Source organism: Haliotis cracherodii, unplaced genomic scaffold (assembly GCF_022045235.1).
Source record: "Haliotis cracherodii isolate W230 unplaced genomic scaffold, xgHalCrac1.p SCAF_14, whole genome shotgun sequence".
NCBI classification, from domain to species: Eukaryota; Metazoa; Mollusca; class Gastropoda; order Lepetellida; family Haliotidae; genus Haliotis; species Haliotis cracherodii.
Genome location: NW_027266269.1, coordinates 24,076,435 through 24,090,124, shown reverse-complemented (window position 1 = coordinate 24,090,124; position 13,690 = coordinate 24,076,435). Strand labels below are relative to the sequence as shown.

At 47.6% G+C, this 13,690-nt stretch overlaps 1 protein-coding gene across 1 annotated transcript; it reads left to right on the top strand.

Moving 5' to 3' along the window:
- Window positions 1-1,697: 1,697 nt before the first annotated feature.
- LOC139461130 (uncharacterized) lies at window positions 1,698-9,855 on the top strand. Its single transcript, XM_071242675.1, has 7 exons — window positions 1,698-1,793; window positions 2,318-2,396; window positions 3,659-3,735; window positions 7,214-7,285; window positions 8,483-8,663; window positions 8,846-9,016; window positions 9,526-9,855. Exons 1-7 carry the CDS (start codon window positions 1,773-1,775, stop codon window positions 9,771-9,773), a joined length of 849 nt encoding a protein of 282 aa, XP_071098776.1. The 5' UTR covers window positions 1,698-1,772; the 3' UTR covers window positions 9,774-9,855.
- Window positions 9,856-13,690: the final 3,835 nt, after the last annotated feature.

Sequence of the window (13,690 nt, the reverse complement as noted above, 5' to 3'; positions counted from 1 at the left end):
ATACTAGAGAGACGGCATCTCACATAATACTGGAGAGACGTATCTCACATAATACTGGAGAGACGGCATCTCACATAATACTGGAGAGACGCATCTCACATAATACGTGAGAGATGGCATCTCACATAATACTGGAGAGACGCATCTCACATAATACGTGAGAGACGGCATCTCACATAATACTGGAGAGACAGCATCTCACATAATACTGGAGAGACGCATCTCACATAATACTGGAGAGACGGCATCTCGCATAATACGTGAGAGACGGCATCTCACATAATACTGGAGAGACAGCATCTCACATAATACTGGAGAGACGCATCTCACATAATACGTGAGAGACGGCATCTCACATAATACTTGAGAGACGGCATCTCACATAATACTGGAGAGACGCATCTCACATAATACTGGAGAGACGCATCTCACATAAAACTGGAGAGACGGCATCTCACATAATACGTGAGAGACGGCATCTCACATAATACTGGAGAGGCGGTATCTCGCATTTACTCTACAGGGGTCGGTGTATTAAATAAGCGGCCGTATCTCACATATCACAGGAGCGGCCGTATCTCACATATACAGGAGTGAATGAAAATCACATGATACAGGGGTGGCCGTATTTCACATTATACAGGAGCGGCCGTATCATACATTATACAGGAGCGGCCGTATCTCACTTTATACAGGAGCGGCCGTATCTCACATTATACAAGAGCGGCCGTATCTCACATTGTACAAGAGCGGCCGTATCTCACACTACACAAGAGCGGCCGTAACTCACATTATACAAGAGCTGCCGTATCTCACATTGTACAAGAGCGGCCGTATCATACATTATACAGGAGCGGCCGTATCTCACATTATACAAGAGCGGCCGTATCATACATTATACAAGAGCGGCCGTATCTCACATTATACAGGAGCGACCGTATCTCACATTATACAAGAGTGGCCGTATCTCGCATTACACAGAAGCGACCGTATCTCACATTAAACAGGAGTGGACGTATCTCACATTAAACAGGAGTGGCCGTATCTCATATTACACATGAGCGGCCGTATCTCACATTTTACAATAGCGGCCGTGTCTCACATTGTACAGGAGCGGCCGTATCTCACATTGTACAAGAGCGGCCGTATCTCACATTATACAGGAGCGGCCGTATCTCACATTAAACAGGAGTGGCCGTATCTCATATTATACATGAGCGGCCGTATCTCACATTTTACAATAGCGGCCGTATCTCACATTTTACAATAGCGGCCGTATCTCACATTTTACAAGACCGACCCTATCTCACATTGTACAAGAGCGGCCGTATCTCACATTATACAGGAGCGGCCGTATCTCACATTATACAGGAGCGGCCGTATCTCACATAACAGGAGCGGCCGTATCTCACATTATACAGGAGCGGCCGTATCTCACATCATACAGGAGCGACAGTATCTCACATTACACATGAGCGGCCGTATCTCACATTATACAGGAGCGGCCGTATCTCACATTTTACAATAGCGGCCGTGTCTTATATTATACTGTAACGTCTGAGTCTCACATTGTACAGGAGAGACGGTATGCTATACTTGGCCGCCTCAATCCCACTGACCATCATAACGAAAAAGCACTGTTGATCCATAGGAGCTGTCCCAATTCTTATCAGACGCTGGCACACCGTGCTATCTGTGTGGCTGTGCAAGGACATACTTGCTGATAAGAGTTCCACCTCCCAGCCTTGTGTGTCAGCCCTCTTAGGACCAACATGGCGGACTTCGTGCAGTTGGTGAGTTGCTTGTTCCGCGAGAGACTTTCAGTGCTGATGATCATTTTCCTTATATACCTTCCCAACAACACGTGTCCATTGTTTTCAAATTTGAATGAAACAAGTAGTGTATCCATATCTACATGTATTTGAAAGATTATTGCACACCTCTAGCTGAGAGGGTGGCACGGGTGGCCCAGTCGTCTAAGGCGCTGCGATTCGCTGTGCAGAGTTGCGTCCCTTGGACACGCCAGAATCCTATGATTGTGGGTTTGAATCCCGGTTCGCCCCAATTATGTTTCTAGGTTTGTCAGCACCATACCCGTGCTCATGGGTTTCACCGAAGTGGTAAACGTCTGAGACCTGCATCACTTCGGGCTTTCCTTCCACCTTAAGCTGGCGCGCCGTGATATGACTGGAATACTGTTAAAAGTGGCCGCATTAAACCCAACTCACTCACTCCAGCTGAGAAATTACTCGTATCCATTATACGATTAATGCTGTTATGCAGATCACTGATTGGCTGTTCAATGCTTGACCTTTAGATGATGACCCTTCTGCTAATGTGTAACGTCATCGGTGCGACAGATGAAGAGGACTTGTCTAAACGCCAGAACGTCATAGGTACATCATACTTTATTACATCTAACTGAACTATGAACCTTAGTATGTCTCTCCTTGAAAAAGACCGCCTCCGTGGTCTAATGGTAGGGTGTCCGCCCGGAGAGCAGAAGGTCCGGAGTTCGATCCCCAGCCGCGTCATACCAAAAGACTTTAAAATATGGTACTTGTTGTTACCCTGTCTGGCGCTCGGCATTAAGTTGCTAAAACAAGGACAAGCATACTGTGTTTCTCACTGTTGTATTCATTTTAAACTGCGTCATGGTATCTCACTCAGTGTGCTAGCACTATAAATCGGCATCAGTCCGGACTAGTACAAGCAGCCACACACACACACACACATACACGTGCATGCTCGTCGCTATATAAGTGCAATAATCTTGGACGCGATGTTAAACCCCATTTGACCTCACCTCTTCGAAAAATGTTGTGAAATCATAATCCCTCGCCCCTCATACCCCGACTGTAAGTTTAAGTAGAGTATACGGCAGGCGCCTTACGCTGGTACGGTAATATAATAGCTATATCAGTGAACTTTGACCCCCATCAAGTGATTGACAGTGTGAGCAAAGATGACAATCGGAGCAGAGAGAAGGCTGTGTCTGGTGATCACCATATACGTTTTGTCCTCCCCCTGAACGCGCGACCATTTAAGATTCCAGGGAAGAATAGGTCTTCAGCAACCCATGCTTGCCGTAAAAGGTGACTATGCTTGTCGTAAAGGCGACTGATGGGATCGGGTGTTCATGCTCGCGGACTTGGTTGATGCATGTCATCGATCCCAATTGCGTGGATCGAGGCTTATGATATCAATCACTGGATTGTCTGGTCCAGACTCGATTATTTACAGACAGCCGTCATATAGCTGGAATATTGCTGAGTGCGGCGTTAAACAACAAACCAACCCCTGAACGCGCTGCCGATGTATCTGTGACCTCTGAGCACTGTGACGATGTATCTCTATGACCTGTGAGCACTGTGACGATGTATCTCTATGACCTGTGAGCACTGTGACGATGTATCTCTATGACCTGTGAGCACTGTGACGATGTATCTCTATGACCTGTGAGCACTGTGACGATGTATCTCTATAACCTGTAAGCACTGTGACGATGTATCTCTATGACCTGTGAGCACTGTGACGATGTATCTCAATGACCTGTAAGGTCTTTGATGGTGCACCAGTCTGCCCTGTGAGCACTGGGATGGTCCTTCACCTTCGCTACACCTGATATGACATTGCCGGAACGATTCCTGTTCTTCAGACAGACGATGCTTTGAATGCCACGAGACAGACGCGCCCTTCAAATGTCTGACACTGGCCAAATGTGGCAACGGTGAGGTAGGTATGTGTGTCATCGGGATCAACTGTATTACCCAGTGGGCGGGGACATCTATATCACCCAGTGGGCGGGGACATCTATATTACTCAGTGGGCATGGACATCTATATCACCCAGTGGGCATGGACATCTATATTACCCAGTGGACGGGGACATTAGTATCACCCAGTTGGCAGGAACATCTATATCACCCAGTGGGCGGGGACATCTATATTACTCAGTGGGCATGGACATCTATATCACCCAGTGGGCATGGACATCTATATCACCCATTGGGCGGGAACATCCATATCACTCAGTGGACGGGGACATTAATATCACCCAGTTGGCAGCAACTATATCACCAAGTGGACGGGGCCAACTATATCACCAAGTGGACGGGGCCAACTATATCACCAAGTGGACGGGGCCAACTATATCACCAAGTGGCCGGGGACATATCTATTACCCAGTTGGCAGGAACATCTATATCACCCAGTGGGCGGGGACATCTATATCACCAAGTGGACGGGGCCAACTATATCACCCAGTGGGCGGGGCCAACTATATCACCAAGTGGACGGGGACATCTCTATTACCCAGTTGGCAGGAACATCTATATCACCAAGTGGGCGGGGACATCTATATCACCAAGTGGGAGGGGACATCTATATCACCAAGTGGAGGGGGCCAACTATAAAACCCAGTGGACGGGGCCAACTATAAAACCCAGTGGACGGGGCCAACTATAAAACCCAGTGGACGGGGCCAACTATATCACCCAGTGGACGGGGCCAACTATATCACCAAGTGGACGGGGCCAACTATATCACCAAGTGGACGGGGCCAACTATATCACCCAGTGGGCGGGGACATCTATATCACCAAGTGGACGGGGCCAACTATATCACCAAGTGGACGGGGCCAACTATATCACCAAGTGGACGGGGCCAACTATATCACCAAGTGGACGGGGCCAACTATATCACCCAGTGGACGGGGCCAACTATATCACCAAGTGGACGGGGCCAACTATATCACCAAGTGGACGGGGCCAACTATATCACCCAGTGGGCGGGGACATCTATATCACCAAGTGGACGGGGCCAACTATATCACCAAGTGGACGGGGCCAACTATATCACCAAGTGGACGGGGCCAACTATATCACCAAGTGGACGGGGCCAACTATATCACCAAGTGGCCAGGGACATCTGTATCACCCAGTGCATGGGGACATATATATTATCCAGTAGGTTCGGACATTTATATAATCCAGTGGGAGGGGACATCTATATCACCAAGTGGGCGGGAACATCTATATCACCCAGTGGACGGGGCCAACTATATCACCAAGTGGACGGGGCCAACTATATCACCAAGTGGCCGGGGACATCTGTATCACCCAGTGCATGGGGACATATATATTATCCAGTAGGTTCGGACATTTATATAATCCAGTGGGAGGGGACATCTATATCACCAAGTGGGCGGGAACATATATATTACTCAGTGGGCGGAGACATAGATATCAACAAATGGGCGGGGTCATCCATATCACCCAGTGGGAGGGGCCATCTACATCACCCAGACATCTATATAATCCAGTGGGAGGGGAGATCTATATAATCCAGTGGGTGGGGACATCTATATAATCCAGTGGGAGGGGACATCTATATAATCCAGTGGGTGGGGACATCTATATAATCCAGTGGGGAGGGGACATCTATATAATCCAGTGGGAGGGGACATCTATATAATCCAGTGGGAGGGGAGATCTATATAATCCAGTGGGTGGGAACATTTATATAATCCAGTGGGAGGGGACATCTATATAATCCAGTGGGGAGGGGACATCTATATAATCCAGTGGGAGGGGACATCTATATAATCCAGTGGGTGGGGACATCTATATAATCCAGTGGGAGAGGACATCTATATAATCCAGTGGGAGGGGACATCTATATAATCCAGTGGGAGGGGAGATCTATATAATCCAGTGGGAGGGGACATCTATATAATCCAGTGGGAGGGGACATCTATATAATCCAGTGGGTGGGGACATCTATATAATCCAGTGGGTGGGGACATCTATATAATCCAGTGGGTGGGGACATCTATAAAACCCAGTGGGTGGAGATATCTATATAATCTAGTGAGTGGGGACATCTATATAATCCAGTGGGAGGGGACAAGTATATTATCGACTTGTCCATCAACTTCTCATCGACTTCTCGACTCAGTCACCCATCCATTGACTCTCTCACCCATCCATCCACTCACTCACCCATCCATCGACTCACTCAACCATCCATCGACTAACTCACCCATCCATCGACTCACCCACCCATCCATCGACTCACTCAACCATCCATCCACTCACTCACCCATCCATCCACTCACTCACCCATCCATCCACTCACCCATCCATCCACTCACTCACCCATCCATCGACTCACTCACCCATCCATCTTCACCCACCCATCCATCCACTCACTCACCCATCCATCCACTCACTCACCCATCCATCCACTCACTCACCCATCCATCCACTCACCCACCCATCCATCCACTCACTAACCCATCTATCCACTCACTCACTCATCAACTCTCACTCACCCATCCATCGACTCACTCACCCATCCATCGACTCACTCACCCAACCACGACTCACTCACCCATCCATCGACTCACTCACCCATCCACACTCACTCACCCATCCATCGACTAACTCACTCATTCATCGACTCACTCATCCATCCATCGACTCACTCACCCATCCATCGACTAACTCACCCATCCATCAACTCAATCACTCATCCTCACTCAACAATCCATCGACACTCACTCATCCATCCATCGACTAACTCACCCATCCATCCACTCACTCACCCATCCATCGACTCACTCAACCATCGATCGACTCACTTACCCATCCATCGACTCACTCACCCATCCATCAACTCAATCACTCATCCTCACTCAACAATCCATCGACACTCACTCATCCATCCATCGACTAACTCACCCATCCATCCACTCACTTACCCATCCATCGACTCAATCACCCATCCATCCTCACTCACCCATCCATCCACTCACTCACCCATCCATCTTCACTCACCCATCCATCGACTCGCTCACTCATCCATCCACTCACTCACCCATCCATCGACTTACTCACCCATCCATCGACTCACTCACCCATCCATCCTCACTCACCCATCCATCCACTCCCTCACCCATCCATCCACTCACTCACCCATCCATCGACTCACTCACCCATCCATCGACTAACTCACCCATCCATCCGCTCACCCACCCATCCATCGACTCACTCACCCATCCATCGACTCACTCACCCATCCATCAACTTACTCAATCACTCATCCACTCACTCACCTATCCATCGACTAACTCACCCACCCACCATCGACTAACTCACCCATCCATCAACTCACTCACCCATTCATCGACTTACTCACCTAGGATGTTACAGATTTGCTTCACCCGGGAGTTCACGGACCACAACGGGAAACAAGGCTACCATCTTGGGTGTGAAGAGAAACAGGTGTGAAAATATAAACTGTGATGTCTGTAAATCCCCAGCACTGAAGACTCGTACATATACATTTAGGTTATCACGTCAGTTAGTTGTGCAATGGCAAATACCCTCTATCAGGAATGTGAAGTGTTTATTCCTAATACAGAATATTTACCATTCCCAAAACACACAAGCGTGATGACCTCTTTATCATGTAATGCCATTCCTAAAATGTCTTGTAATCAAATGTGTTCATCTCTCACAAGCCCGTGAAGATCCGGGGTAGAGTAGGTCTTCAACCACCCATGCTTGCTGTGAAAGCCAACTACGCTTGTCGTAAGAGGCGACTAACGGCATCGGGTGGTCAGACTCGCTGACTTGGTTTGTGCATGTCATCGTATTCCAATGGCGTGGATCGAGGCTCATGATGTCAATCACTGGATTGTCCGGTCCAGACTCGATTATTTACAGACTGCCGTTATATAGCTAGAATATTGCTGAGTGAGGCGTTAAACAACAAACAAACACACAAACAAATCTCTCAAACGGTACCAAAACATTTAAGTTTAAGTGAGTAATATATAAATTATTACACTCGTCCCCTTCGGATGCTGGGGGGGCGGTCGGGTAGCCTAGTGGTTAAAGCGTTCGCTCGTCACGCCGAAGGCCCGGGTTCGATTCCCGACATGGGTACAATGTGTGAAGCTCATTTCTGGTGTCCCCCGCCGTGATATTGCTGGAATATTGCTAAAAGCGGCGTAAAACCATACTCACTCACTCACTCGGATGCTGGGGGCACGGGTGGCCCAGTCATCTAAGGCGCCGTGATTCGCTGTGCAGAGTTGCGTCCCTTAGGCACGCCAGGGACCTATGATTGTGGGTTCGAATCCCGGTTCGCCCCGATTATGTTTCTAGGTTTGTCAGCACTATACCCGTGCTCGTCGACTTCACCGAAGTGGTAAACGTCTGAGACCTGCATCACTTCGGGCTTTCCTCCCACATTAAGCTGCCGCCACGATATAACTGGAATAATGTTAAAAGCAGCGTTAAACCAGACTCACCATTCACTCACCTTCGGGTGCCGGTTATATTACTATTCGTGGACTGCAAAACGAATCTGTTTAACTCACTTTAGTTGATTAGATGGTGTCATATAAACGGTATCGAGCGAGGACTAACACTGTGAGCCTGCTGTATCCCACCGGAATATCCATATATCTTCAGCGCTGCCAGCTGTTCTCTAACGCTGCCACGTTGCTGGGGAGACGAGAGGCTGAGGACGGGGAGGATGACAGCGACCACTGCTTCCAGTGCTGCGACGCAGACGACTGCAACGCCCATCTATGTCTGGGATCTCTGGCTCGCAACAACGCCAGTCACCCTGGTGTAGGATATACCACGGGCAGTGAGTATCGGTGTATATCATATATCACAGGCAGTGAGTATCAGTGTATGTCGCATACAACAGGCAGTGAGTATCAGTGTATATCACATACAACAGGCAGCATCCTTGTGTATTACTCCACAGTCGCGACTTCACAGACATCTATGTCTAACATCAGATCCTCTTTGTTTTATCTTGTCAAGGGTGTCCCCCGACTTTCGTGGCCGGACCTCGCTCGTGTTTCTACATGGCCAACTGGACGCTGTCCTGGGACAATGCCAGACTGGACTGCCAGCGACGTGGGGCTGACCTTGCGTCCGTCAATGACCAGGCCGAGGACTTCTTCCTTGTGGGTCTCTTCAACTCTGTACTAGGTGAGCTTAAAGGCAAACAGGGCGTACCCCTCTGTACCAGGTGAGTTTCCAGGCGTACAGGATGTACACCTTTGTACCAGGTGAACTTCAAGGCATACGGGACATACACCTCTATACCAGGTGAGCCTCAAGGTCTACAGGAAGAACATCTCTGTACCAGAAGTACTTCAAGGCATACAGAACGTACAACTCTGTACCAGGTGAGCTTCAAAGCATACAGGGCGTACACCTCTGTACCAGGTGAGCTTCAAGGGCGTACAGGGTGTACACCTTTGTCCCAGGTGAACTTCAAGGCATACAGGACGTACACCTCTGTACCAGGTGAGCTTAAAGGAAGGTGCGTACAAGAGTGCGTACTTATACCAGGTCAGCTACAGAATGTACAATATTGAGTAATGATGAACCTTCAAAAACTTCTTTTTTAGTGTTTTTGCACAAAGTCGTACACATTCAAGATTTGCCCACGTTGTGAAGCATGCTGTAACAGGTGTTGTCTATTACTATGGCAGCGGGGACTCATCCGGCTTATTATTGGCTGGGGGGATACTACATCATGGCTACCACGGAGTGGGCGTGGCTGGATATGGCACGTGTCCAGTACACGAGGTGGGGGCCGAAAGAACCGGTCTCAAGCAGCTACAACTACCGCATCGCCATGGTCAACCCCGCCTCCCACGCCACCTACACCGACTGGATGTGGTCCTCCATCACCTCCACCTCCGCTGAAGGCTTCATCTGCGAGAGGCCGTTCCTGTGACCGAATGTACCCATCTTGTGAAGTTAAATTGCAGGTGTAAGATTTGATTTATTGACCAATAAACGATTCTTTTTTTGGTCAATATAAATCATAATTTTCATTTATTACGAAAGGTTACATTAGTTACAGACCGACGTCATATGGTTGGAATATTCCTGAGAGCGGCTTTAAACAACAATCGAACAAACAAAGATGGTATTTGTTGTTTCCCTGCCTGGGGCTCGGCATTAAGGACATTTAAACGAGGACTGGTCGTCACGGAGTCAGTATTAGTGTGTATTGGATATAGTGCCTGCCCAGAGGGAGGATTGTCGGTGCTTCGATCTGGGGCTGTGTCATACCAAAATATGGTACTTGTTGTCTCCCTGCCTGTGGCTCAACATTAGGGACATTTAAACGAGGAATGGTCGTCACGGAATCAGTATACTGTGGGTATTTATGTTGGACGTTAAGAAGTGGTGTTGTGTAATATCACTCACAATGAGGGGCGGTCTGGTAGCCTAATGGTTAAAGCGATCGCTCGTCACGCCGGAGACCCGGGTTCGATTCCCGACATGGGTACATTGTGTGAAGCCCATTTCTGGTGTCCCCCGCCGTGATATTGCTGGAATATTGCTAAAAGCGGCGTAAAACCATACTCACTCACTCACTCACTATGATATTAGGACATTCAGAAGTGGTATGGGGTGGTGCTGACAAACCTAGAAACATAATTGGGGCGAACCGGTATTCGAACCCACAATCATAGGTTTCTGGCGTGCCCAAGGGACGCAACTCTGCACAGCGAATCGCGGCGCCTTAGACGACTGGGCCACCCGTGCCCCCAAGTGGACGTTCAGAACTGAGCAATACCAGCATTATATCGTCATGGGTGTGTTAACTACATAAGTCACACTGAACAGAACACGTCGTCATATTACCCCTCGAAAATACCTGCAGCGGTAATGGGATTAAATCCTCCAAAATCAATTACCATGGTCATCGTCCATATTGTAACGAGGGGATTTCTAAATTGAAACGCAATCCACATATCTAAATTGTGAAATCAGTAAAACACCACTCAAATTCAATTTATAACCAACACATTATTTTCAGTTTTAGGTTTACAATCGCCAACAGCAATACACTGCGTCAATTCCGTATTCGACGTAATTAGCGCTCCGCTCTAATAACCGCCCACGGCGATATTTGCTAATATATTGGCTTGTGAACAATCCCAATTAGCACCCCTTCCGATTGATCAATGTACACAAGACTTATTTATTCGTGTATAATACGCACTCGTGTGTTAAATGCACCCTTAATTATGGGCAATTAATACCCGAGTCCTTTAATTGTTGCACACTAAATCTGTTTCAGATTTGGTAAAATACATAACATGTATTAAATCTTATTCAATGTCATAGGAACTTTTGTTGTTCAGTATAGTTCTCTCCAAACATGATCTTTGCTTTCTCCTAATATCCATGTATAGGGGTACACTTGTTTTACCAATGCATAACTTTGAAACATGGATTCTATCGTCAGGGATTCTAAACTACCCCGTTCACTGGATTAGCGTGCACTCGATTTTCACATTCTCAGCTACCTGAGAAACACATATACAACCCAAGCTGCATGTGAGGCGCTGGGAGGTTAACAGCCACATTACCTACTCATCCTACCGGGTACCCACTCACTGCTGGGTGAACAGAGGCACATTTCGAACAAAGTCACTTGCCCAAGGAAACAACACACGTGGTACATGTGCATCAGTGTGGGGCAGGACCGACGCCCTAGAAACTCTCAGGAGTCAAGCTGCTGAACGCGGTCATCACGCCGAAGGCCCGGGTTCGATTCTCAACATGGGTGAAGCCCATTTTCGGTGTACCCCGTCGTAATATTGTTTGAACATCGCTAAAAGCGGCGTGAAACAATACTCACTCACTCTGGAGCCTTTGCTCTTTAACTGCCATGTATCTCAACACAAGCTGATATCGCTCCATGAACCATCTGTGAGGACGTTATAATGTATATTCCTGCGTGTGATAGGCTACATCTTGTCACGTGTGCATCATGTGTGAAGGCTTGTACTAAGTTGTACCCCATCAGGTGTATGAAAATAATAAACTGTTCTAACTGTTCTAGCTGTTCTAACTTTACGAGACCGCCTCAGTGGTGTTGTAGTTAGAACGTCCGTCCGAGAGTGGAAGGTCGGTGGTTCGATTCCCAGCCACGTTAAAAGATGTTACATGTTGTTACCCTGCCTAGCGCTCTGCATTAAAGGGATAACACGGTCTAAGCGGCGTCATGGTGTATGTTGATACCAGCACTAGAAAAACTCACCTCACCTCACCTCACCTCACCTCACCTCACCTCACCTCAGAGTAAGCTAACGTCCCCTTGTCTGGGGGTAGCTATTACTGTTACGATAAACGCCATTACATCGTATCTCAACGTGTCTTAAGAGCGTCATCCCGGAGGGAACCAGGTCCGGGGTTCGATCCCCGGCCTGCGTCATACCAAAAGACGTTAAAAGATAGTACATGTTATTACCCTGTCTGGCGCTCGGCATTAAGGGGCTAAAACAAGGACTGGTCGGCTTGGAGTTAGTAAACTGTGTCTGAGTGTGATATTGATGTTATACTGCGGCATGGTATCTCAGTGGGTCAGCACTATAAAATCGGCGTTAGTCCGGAGTAGTACAGGTACACACACACACACACTAACACGTGCATCACGTCGCTATATAAGTGCATTAATCTTGTACACGACTTTAAACCCCTTTTCACCACCAATACCACAGCGTGTTTTATCAGGGCTCGGTATATATAACGGAGGTGTTTCACACCTTAATAGTGTATCTGAAGGGAGACAACTCCTGGAGTCATATGGGCACTTTATTGGTGAGAACACGAAGTCCCCATGTCCACCCGTTTCAATGGTTTGAATGTTTACAACGGTCCGCGGTCTAGTCTGTTTAAATCGTGGCTAAGGACCTAGGTATGTTTAAGTATCAAAGATAAAGTTTATATTCAAGAAGTCAAATAAAATTGTACATTCGGGTCTAAGTGTCCCTTGTCCTGCACCATGACTGTGGAATTTATGTTTTTTAGGTATTTGTTTTTACTAAAAGCCTAGGCAAGTCTAGATCAAACTAACCAAGTCTAGTTTGCTTGATTCCTGAAAACAGCATAAGAGGAAAGCTTGTTTGATAGGCATTACTTAGAAGTTGGCGGATGACAGAGAGGTTCTTTCAAAGAATAAAAATAATTTTTTGAAAGACATGTTTTAATTGACTAAGTGTTAGGCTGAAGTATCCTACATACTGAAAGGTATCTACCTCCGAGGGAGTTTTGAACGACCTTGGCCTCGCCATGAGATCCCTGGCATGAGACCTCGAGGTCTTGGACAGCTCTGTAGCGTATATCATGTACTGCCCAGTATAGAGTGAGTGAGTGAGTGAGTGAGTGAGTGAGTGAGTGAGTGAGTGAGTGAGTGAGTTGGGTTTAACACCTCTTTTAACAGTATTCCAGTTATATCGCTGCGTGTCAGCTTGATGTGGGAGGAAAGCCCGAAGTGATGCAAGTCTCAAACGTTTACCACTTCGGTGAAACCCACGAGCACGGGTATGGTGCTGACAAACCTAGAAATATAATCGGGGCGAACCGTGATTCGAACCCACAATCATAGGTTTCTGACATGCCCAAGGGACGCAACTCTGCACAGCGAATCGCGGCGCCTTAGACGACCCCATCCGTGCCCCCACTGCCCAGTATAGCTGGGTCATGTGTCATAAACTGCCCGTTGTTGCCTTGTCTCAAGTATCAATTCTCGGTCTCTTCTGTCATGCGGGCGAGCAGTCAATAGTATAACGAGCACCTGTAAATATTTAGGCTGTTGCTATACCCCGGGTCGACAATCCACACTTTCAATTC